The 22,255-nt window shown below is 40.8% G+C and overlaps 4 protein-coding genes across 8 annotated transcripts; 1 reads left to right on the top strand and 3 right to left on the bottom strand.

Moving 5' to 3' along the window:
• Positions 1 to 42: 42 nt before the first annotated feature.
• LOC119550698 lies at positions 43 to 3,026 on the bottom strand. 4 transcript variants are annotated; one of them, XM_037859567.1, is made up of 5 exons: positions 2,968 to 3,026; positions 1,923 to 2,014; positions 1,728 to 1,864; positions 330 to 1,665; positions 43 to 253 (listed from the first exon to the last, which is right to left on the bottom strand). In XM_037859567.1, coding segments are annotated over exons 1-5 (1,662 nt in total). In that variant the 5' UTR covers positions 2,969 to 3,026; the 3' UTR covers positions 43 to 157. The 4 variants fall into 4 exon arrangements, with proteins under 4 accessions (XP_037715495.1, XP_037715494.1, XP_037715493.1 ...); XM_037859566.1 differs by lacking the exon at positions 2,968 to 3,026 and adding an exon at positions 2,761 to 2,907; XM_037859565.1 differs by lacking the exon at positions 2,968 to 3,026 and adding an exon at positions 2,215 to 2,722.
• Positions 3,027 to 3,525: 499 nt separating this feature from the next.
• LOC119550386 lies at positions 3,526 to 8,466 on the top strand. Its single transcript, XM_037859037.1, has 6 exons — positions 3,526 to 3,641; positions 3,751 to 3,842; positions 3,908 to 4,059; positions 4,118 to 5,456; positions 7,969 to 8,275; positions 8,329 to 8,466. Exons 1-6 carry the CDS (start codon positions 3,548 to 3,550, stop codon positions 8,331 to 8,333), a joined length of 1,989 nt encoding a protein of 662 aa, XP_037714965.1. The 5' UTR covers positions 3,526 to 3,547; the 3' UTR covers positions 8,334 to 8,466.
• Positions 5,678 to 7,698, bottom strand: LOC119550387 (very long-chain specific acyl-CoA dehydrogenase, mitochondrial). Its single transcript, XM_037859038.1, has one exon. The coding sequence runs from the start codon at positions 7,660 to 7,662 to the stop codon at positions 5,773 to 5,775; it is 1,890 nt and encodes a 629-aa protein (XP_037714966.1). The 5' UTR covers positions 7,663 to 7,698; the 3' UTR covers positions 5,678 to 5,772.
• Positions 8,467 to 8,937: 471 nt separating the features above from the next.
• Positions 8,938 to 22,231, bottom strand: LOC119550313 (ataxin-2 homolog). 2 transcript variants are annotated; one of them, XM_037858918.1, is made up of 6 exons: positions 21,946 to 22,231; positions 13,178 to 14,831; positions 10,679 to 10,882; positions 10,029 to 10,613; positions 9,420 to 9,473; positions 8,938 to 9,356 (listed from the first exon to the last, which is right to left on the bottom strand). In XM_037858918.1, exons 2-6 carry the CDS (start codon positions 14,799 to 14,801, stop codon positions 9,328 to 9,330), a joined length of 2,496 nt encoding a protein of 831 aa, XP_037714846.1. In that variant the 5' UTR covers positions 14,802 to 14,831; positions 21,946 to 22,231; the 3' UTR covers positions 8,938 to 9,327. The 2 variants fall into 2 exon arrangements, with proteins under 2 accessions (XP_037714846.1, XP_037714845.1); XM_037858917.1 differs by lacking the exons at positions 8,938 to 9,356; positions 9,420 to 9,473 and having other exon boundaries at positions 9,559 to 10,613.
• Between the last annotated feature and the right edge of the window lie 24 nt (positions 22,232 to 22,255).

The following is a 22,255-nucleotide window of genomic DNA, read 5'->3' as shown; positions in this document are numbered from 1 at the left end:
AAAAAATATTTAATTGATTGCATATAAAATATAATGGGTAAATACAATATATTGGTAGCTATTATTTAATTGATTGCATATAAAATATAATGGGTAAATACAATATATTGGCAGCTATTAAATCAAAAAGGCGAAAACACATAGAATGCGATCATCATCACTGCTCGAATAGTTCTATCCCAGTATCGTGGCGCAAGTTTTGGTGATCTGTGCACTTTATTTGAATGATATCTTCAGCCACAACTCCAGGATTCTAGAATTTAATTGTGAGTTAAGTAAGTACATAATTAGCAGGGTATATTTAGTCTCCAAAAGTAAAGAATACTTACTGCCAATTTGAGCGCATTAATTTGCTCGTCCTTCATAGATAACCAGAGTTCGATGGGTAGCCTCCTCTGATTCACGTTTCTGGCGATCTCCTGCCGGACTCTGTTCGCGATTCTTCTTACCAGATTGATGTCAATCTGGGTGCATTCCTCCAACCGCAGATAGTTCAGCTTGGAACATAAGCAGAACAGATATAGTATCATGTCGTCAATGGCGCTTGAGCGCCTAAAGCAGATCCTTTCCAATTGATTAAGATTTTCAAAAGTCGGCAGCCAAACGTTGGGAAAATCCGTATTGGGCATTATAAGGACGCGAAGACCTTTGAGCCTGGCAATTTGCCCAAGTTGTCGCATGGGTACTGACACGAAACCAAACATTTCCAGCTGCTCCAGCTGAGTGGACTTGTGCTGTACCAGCCCACCGATAAGGTTTATACACAACCTATCCGTGAACTGTATGTCATTTGTAACATCACTGTAGATGGACAGGTGCTTTAGTTGAGGCAGACTAGGCACATAGTCATAGGTGGTCCATGGGTGGGCCGACACTCTTAGCATCTCCAGCGAAGGACAAGAGTTCTCAACCGCCATGGTGCGAAAAACTTTCTTAGGCGATGTATTAATGTTCTGTATGTTCAGCTCCTTTAGATTGGGTAAGTTACTGCAAATGCCTGGAAGGTATCGGGTTTCCAGGCCCCGGCATCCGTTGAGCCCCAACACCTCGATGGAGTTGGGTAGTCTATCCAAAGTGCGACCCGTTAGTAAGTTCCAGCTCAAGTTCAACTTCTTCAAGTGAACGAGATTTTGGAGATCCAAGAGCGGTTCGTCGGCTATTTGGGAGTTATGTAGCATCAACTCCTCCAGCTGGTATCCTTTGGAGAATATGGTGTGCATATAAAGACCGATTTGGGGGCTGCACAATACTTGCATGGACTTTAAATTGACACAATAATCTCTTATGAATTCAGCCAACCGCTCCATATGATCCGTTTCAAATCTCCCATGAAAGTCCTGCACCCGTGTCCCGAACATTTGGAAAAACTCACGCATTTCCCATGCGGTCATGTTCCGGAATTCACCCAAATCCACTGAAGAGTGCAGCCTGGCGGGGGTTCTCTCTAAGACCGCCCTGAAACGAGGACAGGTTCTGGCGAAGCGCACTTGATCTTGCAATCCTAGTTCTAGCACGATTTGCCTCAGGCAGTCATCATTGAGAATCGAGAAGAGCGATGTTTCTTGGAAGAACGTCAGTTGCTCGGGAGTCCCATAGGCATCAGGTTGCTCCCAACTGTCGCTGGCCTGTACAGTGAACACACTATAGTCACTGGCACGCAGGGCTCTACGATTGGATTGGGAGAAGAAGGGACTTTAGGTTGTGATAATGAAATGAGTCACACTTGCCTGGCTGCATCCGTTGCTTCGGCGTAGATCACATGACCACTTTGAAAAATTTGCAACTCATTTCCGGGCCTAAGTATGTGCACTTCAAGTATGCGTCCAAATTGCCCAAAGTAGGCGCAGAAAAATCTTTCCTGAATCTAAGGAAAACCAAGGATTAGGCACGAGATTCTTGTCCATGGGGAAAGCAAAGACTACCTGGGTAGGGGCATCGCACCAACATATTTTCCTCACTTTAATGTTATCCTCTGTGTAGGCAATAAGGTCCTCGAAGTAGTAGTTTCGTTCCACTGCACATGGAAATGGAGTATTATCAATTAGACACTTAAGTAGTTTAAATATTACGAATTTGGTACACTAAGTCCCGTTTTCTCGTTCACTAAAAGTAGGTTTTGGGCTTACAAAACTTATGAAGTTTTGAGTTTTTAAACATACTTTTGGTTCAATAAGCACACGAGATAACGACTCTTATTTTGAATGCTTAACTCACTGGGGTCACTGATGAAATACGACATTTTCTATATTTTAGGCAACTGATAACGATATGACCTTGAAGGCAAGATCCGAAAAACCCACCAAAATTATTAAAAGCTAGACCGTTTGTATGTATGCGTTGTTCTTAAATCTCAATTATTGCTGGTTTCTTTAAAACCAAAATATACATATTTATTTGTCGTTTTTGGCAACCTTTCTACCTTTTTTAAAATTATATTACCGGCTTGTTAAAAATTTAAACACAACATTTTTTCCTTCGAGAAGTATGTGGGAGCCACAGCTTTGGGCGGTTTGTGGGCTTTGAACCTGCGCATGAATCTCTAGAATCTACAGCTTAATTCAAACTAGCTTTTATACTCTCCGAGATATTAGGGTTCATACGAACGATTTTGAGCGGCTTGCAGGAGTGGCAACATTTTTGTTGGGGTCAATTGATATGCAATACTTATCTGGTACAATTTGAATTCTAAAATTAAAACTGTTGGAGCCAGTTTTCCGCATGACTTATATAGGGATCCTGATCAAGAATATATGTACATACTTTATGGGTTCGCAAATGCTTTCTTCTACCTGTAACATAATTTTCGACGAACCTAGAATCTAGAATATATATATAAGATGTCTCCCTACACAGTTAAATTTCAATCATATATTTATATAGACTTTTTCTAAAATATTTCGAATAAAAAAAAAGAGTTACAGCACGGAGAATTTACAACGAAGTAACATTTACGTGGTCACAGCTTACTTAGATTTTGGTCCGTATTTAACAACAAAGAATTTTTGAAACTCTATTAGAAATTTGTAGTTCAGTCAGCTTACTTGGTATTATTTATTTGATGATTGTGTGGTTGGGTAGACAAAAATTAGGGAATTTTTGGAGGATGTACATATAGCATACAGCCTCACTGATGTATAATATATTTTATTTTGGAAACTAAAAAGTAAAAACTCCTTGGAACGTTCTATAGTAAGAAATTGGATTGAGTTTTTATACCATAAATTTAATTAAATCGGTGGTAAAATACAAATTTAAATCAAATTCAAATTATAATTTAGTAGAAATGAAATACGAATTTAAAACAGGTTTCGTTGTATTGCACGGTTATCGTATCTTAAAACAGTCAAAATATTTATTGTTTTGGGGATCCATTTGTATTATTACGAGCATCATGCACCGAACGTCCTGCAGGATAACACATTTGACACAAGCCCCCGCAAAAATGTCATTTCAAATAGTTCAGTGGTGGTATATTTCGGTATATCAAGAGGTCTGGTATTTTTTGGCGCACTGCCTGCGGTCTTACTAATCTTGGCGCTTGAAATGAATGTCAGATTCTTTATTACAAATCCAATTTCAAATTAGGAATCAGCGCAGCAGGATAGCAGCATCGAATATGTCTCATTTCGTCAGTAATCCGTGTAAGTAAACCAGTGGCGTGTGCTAATTGCACCCAGTGCACTTGGCTGTCCGAGAAATGCACATGGTTTCGACTAAATATAACAATGAACTTACTGCGTTTTATTGCAGCCCATCAGAACTACTACTTTAAGGACTCGGTTGCCTACACCGAGGACCACATCCCCGTGCAGAAGCTCTATTTTTACAAGGTTCCCCCGGGGGTAGGTCCTCCTGGCGCTCAGCCCCTAACACGCGCCACTTATCCCCTGTTGATCCTCTCCTGCAGCTCACCCAGAACGATTTGAGGAAGCACTTTGGGATCTACGGGCGTGTGCTGCGCATGCAGATCTACCAGCCACGCGGACGAGGCGGACGCAAGCACAAACCCAGTCTACTGACAGGCTACGTCTTCTATGCCGAGAAACGAGATGCAGCCAAGTACGTTCTGGCCCTTCAAACTCCAAGCTCTAACCGTTTATCCTTACTCCTTTGCCAGGGCTCTGCACAGCCGGATTCACCACCTGAAGGGTCACAAGTTCCAGGTGCAGGCCAGTGACAGCTGGCACCAGCCGGATGCCTATGGGCCGGCGATGCTACTACCCAACGACAAGGTCAAAGCGCCGCCGGCAATCATGCGCCTAAACGATCACTGTTTGGAGCATGTGCTGAAGTGCCTCACACTCTCCGATCAGATACACTTTGCCAGGACTTGCCTGCGCTTCAGAGCGGTCTACCAGATGGCCACCGCCAGGCTGCACAAGGAGGTGAGCTTGGGCCAGTTCGATGGCATGACCGTCTGGGATATACGCGACTTCTTCGAGCTGTCCGGTTGCCATGTACAGAAGGTGGAGGGCACCATGCCCACGGTTCACGAGCAGCGCCTGTGCGACTTCTTGGCCGTCAGTTGCAGCAATATCCAAACAATGGAGCTGTTCAACAGTCCCATGTCCTCGCGCAACATGCACAAGGTATTCGGAAAGATGCCCAAGCTGGAGACGCTCCATCTGATCATGTCGAATGTCTCCGATAGCAATCTCATGGCCCTGCGAAATCTGCGTAGCTTAAAGACTCTCAATCTTGATGGAAATCCATTGGAAGGCAAAAACCTGGTCAAGCTGCCGGCCACCATCGAATCATTGTCGCTAAACAAGTGCAGTTACTTTGAGGGCTATTACCTTTCCAGATCATGCGAATCCTTTCCGCAGCTTAAGGAGCTCAGTATAGTGAACATAAACCTGTCGTGTCTTAAGATCTACGAAACCATAGTAAACGAAAAGTCCTGTACCCAGCTTGAGAGCCTGTCATTTTCCATCGAAGAAGGCGTGGAGTACGAGTTTGTTGCCCAATTGCCCAGCCTGAAGCGACTGTATGTCTTCACCACCACGCCTGTGCGCGACCATTTTCGCAAGGAGCTCTTCCAGCAGCTGGCGCAGCACAAAGCGGAGCAGTTGGAGAGACTTGAGATTTTTGGTCACGTCCCCCTGACCAGGGAAATGATTATTGACGTTGCCAAGCTGGTCGGATTACGTACTCTCACCTTATCCCGTATGCAGACAGACCATTTGCTGGACGATCTATGTAGTCTGCACACGTTGGAGAAGTTCACCCTCCGGCACTCGATGACTGTACCGGACACTTTGATCCTGCGCTTTTTCAGTGTCTGCCATAATCTAAGCTACGTGGCGCTGGAGGATTACATCGCGCCTAGCGAGAAACTGGTGCTGGGCATCGTGGACAAGGTGCGTGAGGAAATTGCCAACATGAAGCTCAAGCGCAAGTTACCCATCCAGCTGTGGATCCCGTTGGGCTTAAACCTCGAGAAGCTCTTCAAGGAGGTAAGTGTCCCAAACTATTTTATATTTGTAGGGATATCTTATAGAAAATTTGAAGTTAAAGGGTAAATGGTAGAGAACTCAAGTTTGTCCTTAGAAGTATTCTCCATTTGACCATACAAACTTATATATTGCTCACTTACTGGAACATTTATACTCTATAAGGGATTAGAGATAATGAATACTGATAACGTTCAACATTTTAACAAATGATCGATCTTTAGTTTATGGCGTAGTGTTTCATTATTTACAAGACTTTATTTGCATTCATATTTAAGGGAACAATCAAAGGCTTTAAATTCGTATAAAATGTAATTTACTAATTTTGATCTAAGACACCAGTCGTATTTACACCGCCATTTTCCAGAGTAGTTAGGGCAATTGTCGAAATTTTCTCATTAAGAGCCCTGTGATGCCTGGATGTGGCAGCCTGCAGATTCTTAATCACTCGATCAGAGGCCTGAATGGTCAGGGCCTTTGTCATGTTGAGCTCGTGCTGTGCAGTTGGGAGATTAAGAGTGACAGCGCGGGATGATCGTGATTGCGTCACAACCATAGAGTATATATCAATGGCCGCGTTCGCCAGTCGTGTTAGCAAAATTTGCTCGTTTACTATATTTTTGTTGTATCGCAGCAATAGCTCTTCCACCGATTGACCAAAAAGATCAATGCAATGGGCCGTTTTCTTCGCATAGGGCAATAGTTCATCCACCACGTGGACACTTAGATCGGTCCCACCCAGACCGACAGTGGAGGCTGCACGCTTTGAGGCTTCCTTGAAAATCAGTCCCAAATTGGCGGAGGGATTCTTAAATGCACGCTGCAGCTCCTTGAGATGGGATCCCGCATATTGGATTCCAGTCAGCGCAATGAACAGCCGGAGAATGTCGTTTGTGCCCTCGAAAATGCGGAAAATTCGCAAGTCTCGCAGGACTCGTTCCAGACCAGTGTCCACCATATATCCCATGCCGCCCAGAATTTGAATGGCCTCGTCGCACACGTACCAGGCGCTCTCCGAGGCATAGATCTTCGAAATCGCGGCTTCCAAGTGGTAGTCCTTGCTGCCAGCGTCCATGTTTTGTGAAATGGTGAACGCCATCGACTCGGTGGCGTATTGCAGGATGTTCATCTGGGCCAATTTCTCCTGAATGGATCCATAGTTCTTCAGCTTCTGCCCGAACTGCACCCGATTGTTAGCATGGTCGGTGGCCAGTTCTATGCATTTCTTCATTGTTCCCGACAGCGTGGCTCCCATTCCGAACCGGCCGTTGTTCAATATGTTCATGGCCACCTTAAATCCGTCACCCTCCTTGCCGAGCACATTTTCGATGGGGATTTTCACATCCTCGAAATAGACTTCGGCCGTGTTCGATGCCTTGATACCCATTTTCTTCTCCGGCGGACCATTTGTAACGCCTCCAAATGACCGTTCCACAATGAAGGCCGTTACCTTATCCTTCTTTTCGCCCGTCTTGGGGTCCACCTGCTCGGTTTGGGCGAAAACAGTCATGATTTCGGCGATTCCTCCATTGGAAATCCAAATTTTGGAACCATTTAGGACGTAGTATTTCTGATCGGCCGACTTTACAGCGCGGCATCGAATGGATCCAGCATCTGAACCGGAACTTGGCTCCGTAAGGGCAAAGGCTGCGTATACCTGCTCGGCTGCCACCTTGGGCAGATACTTTTCCTTTTGCTCCGGGGTGCCGTACAGGAGGATACCCTTGAATCCAATACTCTGATGGGCGCCAATCGTGATGCCCAGTCCCAGGTCATTGGCACCCACAATGGCGCACAGCCTGCCGTACTGGGTGTTGTTCAGACCCAAGCCTCCGAAATCCGATGGCACTTGGATACCAAAGGCGCCCAGTTCCCACAGAGCCGTCGCCGTGGTGTCATCTATCTTGGCATTTGCGTCGTTCCGCGCGGCGTCATTGACGTCGGAGAAGAAGCGTTCGAAGGGGTCTATCAGGCTGTTGGTCAGCTCCTTCTGATCCGAGGTTAGGACATCCGGATAGGGGAACACTTGACTGGAGACCAGAGACCCCCGGAATATGTTGGCCATGAAGGACTCATTCTCACTTGCCTTCGCCTTCTCCTCCTTTCGATTGGTTTCCGCGCCCAGTTTGGGACTGTGCGTCGCAATTCGCCTGCAGAATGTAGCATTTCCTGCCAATTTGCTGCTATTCAGGATCGTATACCTCCACATAGTTTCTAATTGTTTGTAAAATTGCCCTTTGGACTGAGTATTAGTAAGCCCACACTACCGATCCCCCAAAATGGCCAACGCGACCTTGCGCAATTCAAATCTGGTATATTTTCTAGTATTTAAGGTTTCAGTTCAATCTGGAGATTTTCAAAATCACCCGAAAACTAAAAAAAGGGGTTTTACCATTTAAAATTTATTTGCTTAAATGCTTTGCGATCAATACCATAAAACTATAACACAGAAGCAGATTACAAAAATACTTTATTGCTCTTGTTATAATATCTAAAATAATAAACAATTTTTCAGCATCCTGATAAAGTTCCTGACGATATTATCAAAATTAAGTGCACGTCCTCCGACGAATACGATTTGAACAACGAATATGCCATGATACAGGCCGATGAGGATTTCGATTCGGATGATCTGGACCTTTTTGATGACACCGATGATGACTCTGAATATTTAAGCGAACACGACTTATACGATGCAGGTTTTCTAAGCGATGAGGATGCTGGCTCGGATTCCGATTCAGATCCGAATTATGGCTACGTTCATCCCTCGTGGCCCTACGACCGTAATGGAGATTTTATTGGTTTCGGAATGTGGGATTCAGGTAGGTTTTAACTTTTGCTGTACAAATGGTGTTTTTAACTTTTGTTCATCTAGATTGATTACCAGGCAATCCTAAGAGCCGTTAAATTTTATAATTTATTTGATACAATTTATATCCATTTTTAAATGGAAATGAAAATTTCTTTACCAAATAAACAGGAGATCGTGAATAATTAAAATGTGTTTTCTGAATAATGGGCTGAATAGTTTTATGTAATATCGAAAGCCAAGCTGAGATTTTATGCGAGTTTCTGAAAACAGAGATTATAACTAATCTAGACAGGACCATTTTTAAATATCTGAGCTGGTGCTAAAACTTACTTAGATCATCCAAGCTGTATTACAAAAGCACTAATTTTGTTTGGATCTACGAAAGGGAAATATTCGCACAGCTTTTTAGTTACCTAGTTAATATTCTATAAAAATAATGTAATTATTGATGTTTATAGTTTTTTGAAAAACGTCATTTCATTTGATCGTCTTTTATATACATATACAGCAAGAGTTAGATACTCTACTTTAGAATAAAGATAGTCTTTCCGTTTTTTAGCGCTTATTTGTTTTCATTGTGTGAACGGGCCTTAATTTCAACAATGAATGGTAAAGTCGTACATAAGTATTAAATAAAAACACAAATCACTCTTCTAAGTTGCAGTTTAATGTCGTTAAATATGCGGCTTTTGAAAAGCTTACAAAAGTTTCTTTGCTAGTTGACCTTTTCTATTTCTCTTGTAGAAAACCCCTAACTCATATATTTATCTGTTAGCTTAGCGAATATTTACAAAATGTACACGGTTCTCTTACAATTAACATTAGCTAGTTTCAGTTGCTGCGACGTTACTAAAAGTCTTTTCTTACGGATTCAAAGTATAATAGTGCCTTATGTAGTACAGAAAATACAAAATTTGCTGCCAGCAGCATTGGGCTAAATATTTCCTCACATCTTTTTACAAAACCTTAGAATAGTTTCCGAAAAGTAAACCGAAATTCAGTTTAAGAATCAAGATATCTCTGGGGTTGTCTATGTTCTCATGGTGATCGTTTGGCCGACTGTCATGATAGTATCCAGGAGTGTATAATACCTGCACAGCGAACGATATAAATCAATAAGGATAATGCTACTTGATGCTTAAGGATATACTCACGATTTTCGCCCGGCGAGAGAGTTATATGTATGTCCTCACGACTCAGCATAGGGGCTAAAAGTAAACATTTGGCCAAAGCCCACACACATGTATATTTTGCGTTTTACCAATCAACGTGTAAGGCAACAACTGGCAAAGCTTGTGTAAATATTTAAATAACGTTCTTTATTTATTTTTAAGGTGGCTAAAAATAATAAACTCTGTTTTTCGTTGGCTTAAAGCTAGTTAAAACGGTTAGATATTACTGATAGAATAAACGGCCTGAGGCTGAGGCGATTGCAATTAATATAAACGAAATAAAAATAATTTAAATAGGCCGCGCTTTCCATTCGCTATTGTTTTCGCCTTGCCCATGTCTTTCAGTTTGAGCCATGCAGTGGATAATGCACCGGCCTGCCGCCTACTACATAATTTAAATGCTATCACAGTTTCAAAGTCGAGCGCATGCAGGAACAATCGGAAGCGAGCTCATGCACGTTTTGCTGCAGCTTTTGGGTTATGTATGCAGGGCGTACGGCTGCTGGGGCGGCTGCTGTTGCTGCTCAAGGCTGCCGGGGGGCGTGGCAGCAGCAGCGGCCCCGCCTCCGCTGGGAACAATGCGTATCATACCCGGCTGGATCCTAACGTTCTCACAGGCCTCGCAAATATTGAGTTGCGGATGGTTGCGGAATGTACACATTTTGCAGGCCCAGGAGTCCAGTGTCTCCTCCTCCTCGTCCACATCGGAGTCGGACAGGAATTCCTCCTCCTGCTGTGTCTGCGGCAGCTGTTGCAACTGTTGCTGTTGCTGGTGCTGCAGCTGTTGCTGGTGCTGCAACTGTTGCTGGTGCAATTGTTGCTGTCGCTGCTGCTGCAGGTATTGCTGGAACTGGTAGTACTGGGCGTACGTGGGTGGCGGCTCCTGCTGCAGCTGAAAGTGCTGCTGCTGCTGATGGCTCTGCTGCTGGGGCGTCAGGCAGGCCGAGGTTGGAGCACTGCTGTGGTGCTGGCCAAAGTCCAGGCTGACCGGCTGGGCGGTGGGTGCTGCCGGCACCGAGTGCAGACGCAGTGAACTGGGCGGCGCCTGGACGCGAGCACCTTGACGCTGGCGCGGGAATGGCTGTGGCTGTGGCTGCTGTGGGGCATTACTGACGGGTGACGGGTGCTGGCGGTTCATGGGATGGGCCGCGGAACCAGGGCCATTCGCCTGCGGTTCTGTGGGTTGAGACGAAAGACAGTAAGCTTTGGATGGAACACAAATTGCAGCACAATATCCTTACCGTTTATGCAGTCAAGCAACCGCTGACAGTCCTCAGTCAGTCGCATGATATCTCTATCCAGTCTTTCAGATTCGCCCACCGGCACCGGCTCGGTCAGGATGTTGATCTCCTGCTCCAGGACCAGCAGCCGCTTCTTGTTGTCCCTCAGCGCATTGGCCAGCTTGTCGCGCCGCTGCTTCTGCCGCTCAATGGTGGCGGCATGGGCTAAAATAGATAGATAGAGATGGAGGAAAATTAATGGATCAATCGATTGCCTTTGGAATGTCTGAGTTTTCTTGGCCTGGTAACAAGTTGCCTGCCTTTCGGCATTTTGCATTTCCAAATCTTCCCCGCAGCTAGATTTATTTTTACTGTCTAACGCCTCACATTTTATTACTCTGTTTTGTTGCTAAAAATAATTACCCCACCACCCGGCACGGCTACCACAGAGCGGGTGGGGTTCATAAACAGAACTTATATTTAAATAGATAAATTTAGTGAAAATGCGCAAGCAAGCACAACCAAAAATCAATCTAATAATAATTTATTCCTACGAAAAAATAGGTAAAAATAAATGAATACAAAAAAAACCAACAGACAAAGTCTTTTCGATGCATTCTGTGTTTTGATTTGGGCGACTGTTCATCTGAATATTTTTAGACGCTTGATAGATTTTCAACGGAAATAGCCAAGAGGGCAGTGGGCCAAGGGATCTCCGGATCTATATCTATGTTTGTGCCGAATGTCACATCATTATAGATCTTAATTGATAAGTTTTAATTCGTTAATGGCCTTTGCATTCCTAAATTCCAAAATGTTATGGCTAAGTTGAGAACTTTCCGACAATCTGAACGACATTTAAAGTGTTTTCTCGTGATTGCGTCGCGTGATTAAATGTCAAAGTGTAAGTGCCTTTGGGCCCACGCTGCGTATGCTTAATATGCTTATACCTTAGGTGATCAAACGGGGAGATTTTCCGTACCGCTTTTCTTCTCTTTTCCTTTGTTTCTCTCTGATCTTAGCACCCACACATTTCGCCCTGAACTTGAACGTCTCGCGTCGAAAACAAATTGAAAACGTCGCAGAAAGAGCGGCAAAAGAAGAAAGCGTATAAATAAAGCGAAGAGAGAGGGTGCTAAATCGAGGAAAACATGGCCAAAGCCAGACAAAAGACATTTCAATCTATAGGATACCGAACGCGTGGGCGTTTGATATGGATCATATTTGGTATAGGTATATATGCAATATGCCAAAGAGCATTTTAAATGCAACAAAGTAAGGACAGGGAAGAATTATAAACTGAATGTATTATGTATAGTTTGAAAGCAATACAATCTTTCTTTTACAAATTATCTAAAGTTTGGTAAAGATCATAAACCATAAATATGACGACTGCACGGGATATAGAAAAAAAACATACACATAATATGGCTATCTGTTTGTTTCACCATTCTCAATTAAACACTATCGCTTGTTGATAGCTGATTCTATCTCGTTTTTCATGACGTCAATATATTAAAACATTCGTTACAAAATTCGTTTGCTTTATAATTAAAGTTCCCCACTCATTGTCCACTGATTTTAAACCCGTACCTTGTGAACACACCCTAATATCGATCATGACACCGGGTAACCCCTTCGCTGCCTTGAACCCTTCCTTTGAAGCCATAAAATTCTGTCAATAAGCAACCAGCGACATTTTCCATGTTTGCGAACCATAAGACGGCCCAGTTCCCGCTAATTCTATTTCAGGGCGTAATTCAATTTCCTTATCAAGTGTAAACAATATTGGGCGAACCTGCTCACTGATAACCGAACTGAGGAACCCAAATACGACGTCGTCTGGTCGATAAGCATTGGAATCCAACGCGCGTTGGTACACAGTAATAACAAGATTGGAGGGACAGATTCAGTTATCGAAGCATGGGATACCCTTGTCAAACTATAACATAGATTATTTTGATCATTTATAAGAAGAGTGGCATATACAAAAAATGGATTAAAGTAGAACGATGAAATTTGCGCACTACTTAGATTGTTATCTAAGGATATTCCTGCACTATTATATAAAAAGTCACGTTTTTCAAATTATGTATATGTTTGCTTTAAGAAAAAAATTATTTTTAGAAATACTCTAACTAATTAGGATATTTTTGAATGACTTTGAATTTAATATTTTATTGCAGTGTACTTGGCTTTTGCTTTTGATGAAATTCATTGCTAACACAACTACTCGATGTTTGCTTCTGTTTCATAACCCATATCAGACTCAGTTCAAGAAAGTGTTTGATTAAAATTAAGACGATTGTTTGCATAGAAACAAAACAGATAGACATATGTTTTAAAATATCACCTTCTGCCTTGCAAGTTCCTTATAAAATCTACACTACCCCTTCCTAGGGTATAACAATAGAAAATGGTCATAAAAAAAGCACTTGACCAGGCACATGTGCCCCACTAAAGCCCGAGATTCCTGCTATACAATGTACCTAATCCCTATTTCACAAAATGTAAACCCACCTTCGCGATCGCACTCCTCCATGACGCCTTCGTAAAGCGGCATGGTGGGACTACTGTCTACGCTGCTGCTGATCCCGCCGTTGTTATTGCTGCTGACGGCATGGTTATTGTTGTAATTGGAGGCCACAATGTGGTTCTGCTCCTGCGTGGGATAGGGAAACACGTCCGACGTCATTTCGGCGTCCCCAAGTCCATCGGTCACCAGTGCGGCCGGCGGAGGAGGTTGCTGATTCGCCGGAACACTGGCCACCGGCTCACAAGGAGAGGCGTATGGAGCCCTCGGTCGAATGCAGCCCGCACTGAATACGCTGCCCTCGTCCGTCACCGTCAGCTGGAAGTTCTTGTGCGTTCCCCGACGCGCGTCGAAGCTAACGCTGGAGTAGGTAATCCCGCTGCCCTGGCCACTGGGCGCCGGACCGGCGGTGATGTCGATGGCCGATTGCGCCGATCCCGTCGGCTGGCGCAATGTGAGATTGAGCGAGGTAAAGCTCTTGCGTCCGCCAGCAGCACCTGGTGATGCTGCCGAGCTAGGCGAGGGAAGTGGCGGCGTAGACGTTGTCGTCGTCGTCGCCGGCGGAAAGTCAATGCTGCGAAAGTCGCGAGCGTACGGCGGCTCTGGCTGAAGCGTAATGACTGAGCGATGTCGCACAGGCGAGGGTTGCTGTTGTTGCGCTGATGCGATTGCTGCCGACGCTCCCTGTACAGCTGTAGTCGCCATCGCTGTCGACGTAGGCGATGATAAAGAAACCGCATTGAGCGAGAGCTCCGATTCGCTAGAGCTCATGGGACTGGTGAGACAGGAGGAATCGTTGGAGAAGCTTCCGGGCTTTGGTTTCGGTGGCGGCGGAAGTGGCGGTGCCCGGCGCAGTGGCTTGCTCAAGGACGTGGGCGTCAGCTGGGGCGGCTGATTATCCCTCTGCTGACGCTGCTGGCGCTGCTGAATCTTCTGCTGCAGCTGGGTGCTAAACTGACGCTGCAGATTAAGCGTTGTGGGTCGTGGCCTGGGTTGCGAATTAAGATGCGGGCTACCACCAGCTGGCGGAGTAACCACTCCATTGCTCAGCCCCACTTCCGGATGTGGTGGTGCTACCCGCGACGGCTTCAGCGGTGTCGGCGGCTTGGCCTGCCTATTCTGATGCTGTTGCTGCTGTTGCAACACCTTGGCCGGATAGCTTTGCACTGGTATAGGATGCAGGGCTAGCTCCTTCCTCAACATCTGGATGCAGTTGTCGCGCTGATGGCAATTCTCATTGACGCATTGCGTAACTATGGCATCGGGTATCGTGGGGAACTCCTGCTTCATCTCATGGAACAGATGCATAATACTAATGTTGGTGCAATGACAACTTGGCTTGGCCTTGCCGCCGTTGGCTTCCTGCTGCAGCTGGGTATGCGATGGATAATCCAGCAGCTCCAGCTGCTCATTGCTCCCACTGCGACTGGAAGTGATGGGACTGCTGGAGTTCGGGTTTTGGTTGGGACTAGGACTCTGGTGGTTCTGATTCTGGTTCTTCCGCTGAAAGTGCTGATTGATAGCGTCGGTTAGGGGGTTGCCCTTGCCGTTCGGTTTGCCATTCAATTGGTGGGTGCTTGATCCGGGCGGCATTGGTGGTGTAGCCGCCATTTTAGGCCATCATCTGTCACAGCTGGAGACCTGGGAAAATGCAAGGAAAAACAGTCATTAGTCAGGTGCTTGGCTCTAATTCAATTACTGGGGGAAAAACAAATCGATTTCTTCGTTCACCCACTCAGGGTTAGTCCATTGCCCGATTTAGAACAATAACTAAGCGGTTTAGGAACAGTTTTCTATTTTATTTATCTTCTTTTTTGTCGAAATAATAAAAAGCTGCGGATAAGCAGAGGCAAGAGGAGATGTCTCGCGAAATGACATGGGTTTTTAAAAATATTTATGACACAACTTAGCCGTGCCATATTGTCTATATCTCGCTTTGACTGACCAACAGAATCGGCCATTGTCAAGGATGGAAAAATAAATAATCAGCTGCGTTATATAGTAAATACTATCGAAGTTGGAGTAGATAAGCTATTGGCGCCTACTTTTGCTGATAGCGTGAAACTATACCATATCCATATCTATAAAAAGATGATAAATGAAAATAAAAAGGCAAATGAAAATTATCGAAGCGAGAAATATTTGAAATATTTTAGAAGATACACATTGGTTTTAAATATTTTTCTTGTCATACATATCTAGAACCTATAATATTTAAGTACAACCCTTATTTATAACTTACATTTTATATAATTATGAAAAGGTGTTTTAAATAAAGATTTTCCGTTATCGTTGACAAATATTGTTCTATAAAATTGTCTCAGGAATATAATTTTTATTTAGTTTCGCCTTCACAATATATTTATTAATTAAAATATATTTTACACCCTTATCTACGATGTTTCGATTGTCAAAAAATGATCACTTTATACACTTTTAACATTTTTGTATTTATTATGAAATACGTTTGCGCTCACTAGCACTTTTGGTTTTAAAAAAACTTATAGTTATTTTTATTTATTTATTTTACAGTAATAAGAATCACACTTCGATAAATCCAACTTATAAAATTGTTTAGAAACAATTTATTTATTATTTGTATACTCGTTTTTAACACAAAACATATTAATTTTAATATTTATGTTTTTATTTCGATTATTGTGAAAATCTCACGCGGTTCTTGAGAACAATTAATTCGTTTTTCAGTTTGCTTCGAACGCGTTTGAACGCTTTAAATGCCAGCGAAGAACTGAAAAACAAATATCAGACACTTTCGAGAATTAAAGGCCTAAAAATCTTGAAATAATCATGAGCATAGAGAGATATCTTTATGCTTGTGTGTGGGAAAAGTTTGGGAGAGCGTAAACAAAACATATATTATACACTTCTTTCCGAAAAAAATGATTGAAATTCGAACTAGAAATGCCAATTCAAGAAAAATAATATTATCTATAATATTTTGGGGTTACACATACGCACTGTGGAACCAAAGCAATTTGATAAGTTAAAAACATCACAATAAATGTAAGAAAATAAAAGAACCCGTAACGAATCAATTAAATCATTCAATATTTTTGCCACACCAATACCAGATTGTAAAAGAAATTTCGCTCTCTACCTCTCTTGTATAAAAATACATTTTTGTGTGGGTGTTTCACACTAACACTGAAAAGCCAAGAAAATTGAATGAAATATTCGAAAAAAAATAAACCCAGCAATAACAAAAAAAAGAACCATTTACGTATAGAAAATATTAAAATAAAAAAAGAAAATAAAGGCAACAAATTAATGTTATGTTGGCTGAGGTAAGACACTACTGTCTTAAAAATTAATATATAAAATACCAAAACCCATCAAGTGGGATAAACATTTAATTGCTATCCATCAGCGAGCATAAGAATATAGTCTAAATTAGCCAATGGCTTAGCCAAGTATTAGAACCGCCCTCGCACCTCAGCCTTTTTCTGACACAATAAATAAAAACAAATAATAAACCGAAACCAAACCATGTCAGAGACACAAAATCTATAGGAATAAAAAGTATAATTCATTAAATTCGCCGAGATGGCGCCTTAAAATTGGCCAGCAAAACATTAACAATAAATTATAAATTTATATATAATTCCCACTTTCCAGTTTATGTTTATTTTAATCCCAGAGCAAAACAGTTTTTCGCCTGTGATAACAACATTTTCAAGTTGCCAGGGAAATTAAGAAGCCATTAAAGATAAACCCCATAAGAATATGATGATTTTTGTTTTATCTTTTCCGATGTTCCATAAAATTCCACCATCATATTGCGGGGTACTTATAGGCGGATGAGCGGAACACGTAAATTGCGATCTGATATTTGAAAATATTTAGCGTATAAATATAAACAATTTCTCCTTTTTGCCAGGAATTTCTTGGGGAAAAGAGATCAAATTGGAGGGGGAGGGTGGGGGAGGCAATGAAAATTCATTTTCTGTGCTCTTTCGATTGCTTCGCTTTGTTTGCCAGCTTCGTCTGCCTTTCTTTTTTTTCCCCTTTTTATTTTCCTTATAGCGGGTGGCAGACAAACAACAACAAGAATGGGGCGATCGACTGCAGACGTAAACGACCTTCACAATTAGCCAGATATATGCAGGGCAGATAGACGAGATAGAGATACACCCATACAGACGCGGGGCCCAGAATGCACAGGCCACAAGCCAGAAAATCGGAAATCGACGTCAAATATTTCGCAGCCCCAGTATACATATAAGAAATTGAGAGTACTCGTGGAATGATAATGCCATGGATACATATGCTCATATGCAAACACATAAATACAGTACGGTTCGGAATCGTGTATTATAAAAATGGTTCTTAAATATTTTTTTATTTAATTTATTTTAGTTCTTTTTCCTTTCTAAGTTACTAAATAATAGATCATTTAATATGTTTTGGAATTATTTGTCTAGGTATATTTAGAGGCTAATATTTACTTCAATAAAAAAAACGTGGGTATGTTTCGGAAATAGTTCTTAAAAAATGTCAAGGTTGCATTTCACGATCTGAAAAAACGGAAATCGAAATTTATGAAAGTTTCGAAGTGAACATTGGGCTTCATTTTGATACACATACGTTAAATTAAAAACAAATTTTTTGTTACAGTATCATTTCTTAAGATCACCTATGCTTTTTTTACAAAGAGTTTAAAAATTATATTTTTTACTAAATTTCAAATTAGTTTATTTCATAAATTACTTTAATTTATAGGTTTCATTTCACAATCCGAAAAACCGGAAATCTAACACTATGAAAGTTTTGAAGTGAACATTGGGCTTCATTTTGATACACTTTACTGGGCATTCCATTACTTTACTGTTAAATTAAAAATATATAACAACAAATTTTTTTGTTACAGTAACATCTCTTAAGATCTCCTATGCTTTTTTTTACGAAGAGTTTTAAAATTATATTTTTTACGAAATTTCAAATTAATTTATTTCATAAATTACTTCCATTTATGCTACGCGCTGTTTAGACAATATACTTATTCTACAGGTAAAAGATAATTTGTCTTGGTCTATAGTTCTCATTTTTTTGTATTTTCTCGAGGACACACAAAACCGACATAAAACCTGCTAAGAGCAATAATAACAAGAAAAAACAAATAAAAGTTAGCACTGTGTGCCAAAAACATAGAAAACAAAAGCAAAATTTCAAAAAAAAAGTTTACTAAGTCATTAAAATTATGGCAGCCCACGATTGTTTAGGTATTTTGGATTGCGAGGGAGTGAATATTGGAATATTAGGTGGGTGGGGGCAGCACTACACGGGAAACTCTTGTAATTAGTTGAGCAAAATTTCCATTCATTAAAATGCCTTTGTAAAACGATGGTGGGAGTGATGTGGGCGCGTGTGCTTTTCCCGATTTACATGAAATTGTCTTATGGGAATTTCCAATGATTACATTTCGATATTCAGGGATGTGAAAAATCCTATCTCGACAGATATAGCTTAATTTAGTGTTTTGTATTAAACAAATAGGTATGCTTTTTTAAAAAACGAAGCAATTTTCAAAATAACGTCTTTATCGGAGGTATAATAGAAATCTCAAATTCACCAATATTTCCCAAAGAGATATTTGGAACACTAATTTTTCCCAAAGAGAATTTTGGAACACCCCAGTATAAGAAGTTTTTTATACTGTCTGCAAAATAACTAAGTATAACAAAAAGATAGTTCTATAATAACCTTATCGTTTATTGGATACATTCTTTTTAAGTAATTTCCTTAAAGAAACACTTTTAAGCAAAGTAAACTGGTCGAATTTTAAGTCTTTCAATTAATGTCGAGTAAATCTTGTGTTTTTCCAATCAAAATGTTCTGCTAGCCAGACAAACTTGTAATCTTTCTGTCTATCTAATAAGCCTGATAAAATCGTTGCTGGTCTTGGGGATCTAACATTCCGTCTTGGCGCCCTCAAAGACTTTGAAGTATCGATGCATATTGACCGGAAATCTCGCTGTCTAGCATGTCAAAAAATAAATATATATAAATAACAAAAAATCGCCAGAAATATTTTTGTATACAAAAATAAATTGTGAAGGGAACTACGTGTATTGAGGCATATCCTTACCGCACCTTCAACTTGGTATTGAAACACAAAACATATGGACCAAAGAAACTAGCAAGATAACCCAAAAAGAGGCCGAAGTAAATAACATGGAAAACAACTTTCACTTTGGGTTGAAACAACAAAAAGTCTTGGAAATTGAAAAAAATAAAAACGAGATAGAGGAACAAAAAATATGTGGAACTGTGAAAATTATAAATCAAATGCAAAGACATGAAATGAAATGGAGGCAGCACACAAAATACCAAAAGACGAAAAATGGAACGAAAATAATTTTATTTTGTATTTTGGTGGTGCTCGGCGCTTTTCTTTTGCTTTTCTTGCCTCGCCAATAATTTGAAGAGGCGTTTTGCGGAATTTTCAGCAGACGTCAGGCCTTGACGTCATTGCCGACTTCGAGAATTGAATATGGGCATGGGAATCGGAATCGGAATCGAAATCGGAGGGGATATGGGGAAGTGGGTATGGGTTTGGGAATGGAAAGTCAACGTGGGAACACTTAGCCTGTCTCCTCTGCAGACTATCCCATTTAGTCCAGTTCCTATATATTTAAAAAATGTAAAAGTAATCAAAGCGGAGTTATTTTTAGTCAATGTCCAAAGACCACCAGGTGTGGTGAGGTTGAGGGGGAAGCCCGCCTTATCGCGACATTTATGTCTCCTCGCAACAGGGGACATACATACATATACATATTTCCCTTCTCAACCCCTTCCGAAGAAACACAATTGGAAGCGATAAGATTGATTTGAATTGATGGGAAAGTTTTCATTGTGGGAGCGAGTATATACTAGACAGTCAAGATAGTATTTTTTCAGAATTTTAAGTTACTCTAATAGTTTGGAATCTAAACTATGGGTAGATTGCTTGAAAAGGAACCGAAACAATAAACAAAAAATGATTTTTATTAAATAGTACGACTTAGGAACTCTACGTTCTACTCAACTAAGGGTTGTTTTCTCCGCTTGACGGTAAATTAAAAGTAAGTTTCAGACTGTTAATTCAAATTAAATTTAAATTTTATTTTGAAGTTCTCTCGTGGTCGTATCAATGCAACAGCAGAGTCGATTTGGGAGGATTTTAAACGGTCCTATAACAAATATGAATGATAATTTTTTCAGATCTTTCTTTGGAAGCTTTACAGATGTTTTAAAATTAATTAAGTTCACTTTAAATGTGAATTAATATAAATACTAATATGTTGTACTATATGTACAATGTACATTGTACACACTTTGTATTACTTATGTAAATACAATCTAAAATTGTTTAACTTATGTTAATAATGTTTATATTTAAGTCTCGTTGTGATTTATAACGAGAAAAGAAAATAAATAGTTCCTTGAGCAATTATATTTTATAGTATTTAATTTGGCTTTAAGTATTAAGTTAAGTTGTTGCAGAGCAGTCTTATCTCCCAAGAACTGAGAGTAAGTAGAGATAATAAGAACCAGATGATCATATTCTCTCTCTGCTTCATACTTGCACTCTCAACTGTGCAAATGCCGGGAAATTCCCGCAATTACAACAAAACAGCCACATAAACAAAGGCACAAAACGGAACAGAAACAATAATGTACACAAAGAAAAATAAGCAGGTCCAATATTGAAATGAAATGGTTAGGTTAAATATAAATTTACTTAAATATGTTTTGGGTTTGATATTAACATGTTTCACATGGTAAATATAAATTATTTTTGTATTTATTCCATACAACCCAACCCCATGCAAAATCCTCTGAGTTTAAATAAATAGGTTTTTGTTATTGTTTAGCTTAAAAAATAGTTTTGATATTTAAGATATTATAATGAAGGATCATAAAATATTTTTATCAGTGTAGGACAAGTGCAAAACAAATTTGTGAACTTGTTTTCCCATTGCGAAGACTAAACCGAAACAGAAAAGATTATTGATAGTGGTACAAAATCTAAAAGCCTTGTATGCAAATGTGTATGTAGAAAATCAATATTTGCACTTTGCGATTAGAAGCGGTGGCGTTTGGCAAGGGGGAAGGGGGGTACCCGTGGGCGGTGGGATGTACCCGTACGTTTCGTTTACATATTTCCAAAAGAATTAAGGCCATTTCTAGTGAGTTTTAGCCGTTATCAATAGGCGGAAATACGTATACGTATGCATGTGGTGGCAATACAGTTACGTGCAGTCTTGCACAGACACACATACCCATTTGCGAGTGCGAAAGAGACACGTAGACCGTGTTAACGGCAAAAGATAAAAACCAGCTATGGCCAGTGTGGGAGCGAGAGAGAGGGAGGGAGAGAGCGCGAAAGAGCGCACAAAACAGGTGACATTGGCAGCTACGCAATAGTACATAGATAAAAAAAAAACCGAGATCGATTTGAAAAGTAAAATGTTGGGAAACTTTGCAATGCCCCTCCACCTTAGGAAAACGCATTCACAACTTGTTGCCCGTGTCTAAATGTGTTTATTTATTGCTTTTATTTGTTGCACTACCTCACAGTGATCTACATATGTATGTATGTACGTGCGTCTGTGAGAGTTGTTTTTCACAATTTGTTATTTGCACACTGAGCAGAACCACCCACACCTGTGCAATTTGGCTGAGTGTGTGTGTGATCAGCAGAATAATTATCCAGATAATCGCATTTCGTATCCTTTTTCCCTTTGCCACTCACCAAATAATTACTGATTTTCCTTTGTTGATCCGCTTCTTTTTGTTTGTTTTCTGGCATTCAATTTCGTGATTTCGATATTTTGCTGATTTTCACTCTGGCTCTGTTCCACTTTTTCCCTTCGTTAGCTGTGTTTTCAATTTGCTTTTCCCACGCACTCACAACTCCGCCCGCGAACCACGCAAAAGCTCGGCTTTGTTTCAAATCAGTTTTGTAATTATTATATTAATATTAATTATTACGAATTTTTTCACGTCGCCTTTCGACTAACTGATCTGCTCATTAGAGGTGGAGAAACTTCGATTTTAACATC

The sequence above is a fragment of the Drosophila subpulchrella genome, chromosome 2R (genome assembly GCF_014743375.2).
Source record: "Drosophila subpulchrella strain 33 F10 #4 breed RU33 chromosome 2R, RU_Dsub_v1.1 Primary Assembly, whole genome shotgun sequence".
NCBI lineage: Eukaryota > Metazoa > Arthropoda > Insecta > Diptera > Drosophilidae > Drosophila > Drosophila subpulchrella.
The sequence above is the reverse complement of the archived record's forward strand: the minus strand, read 5'-3'. Positions and strand labels throughout refer to the sequence as shown.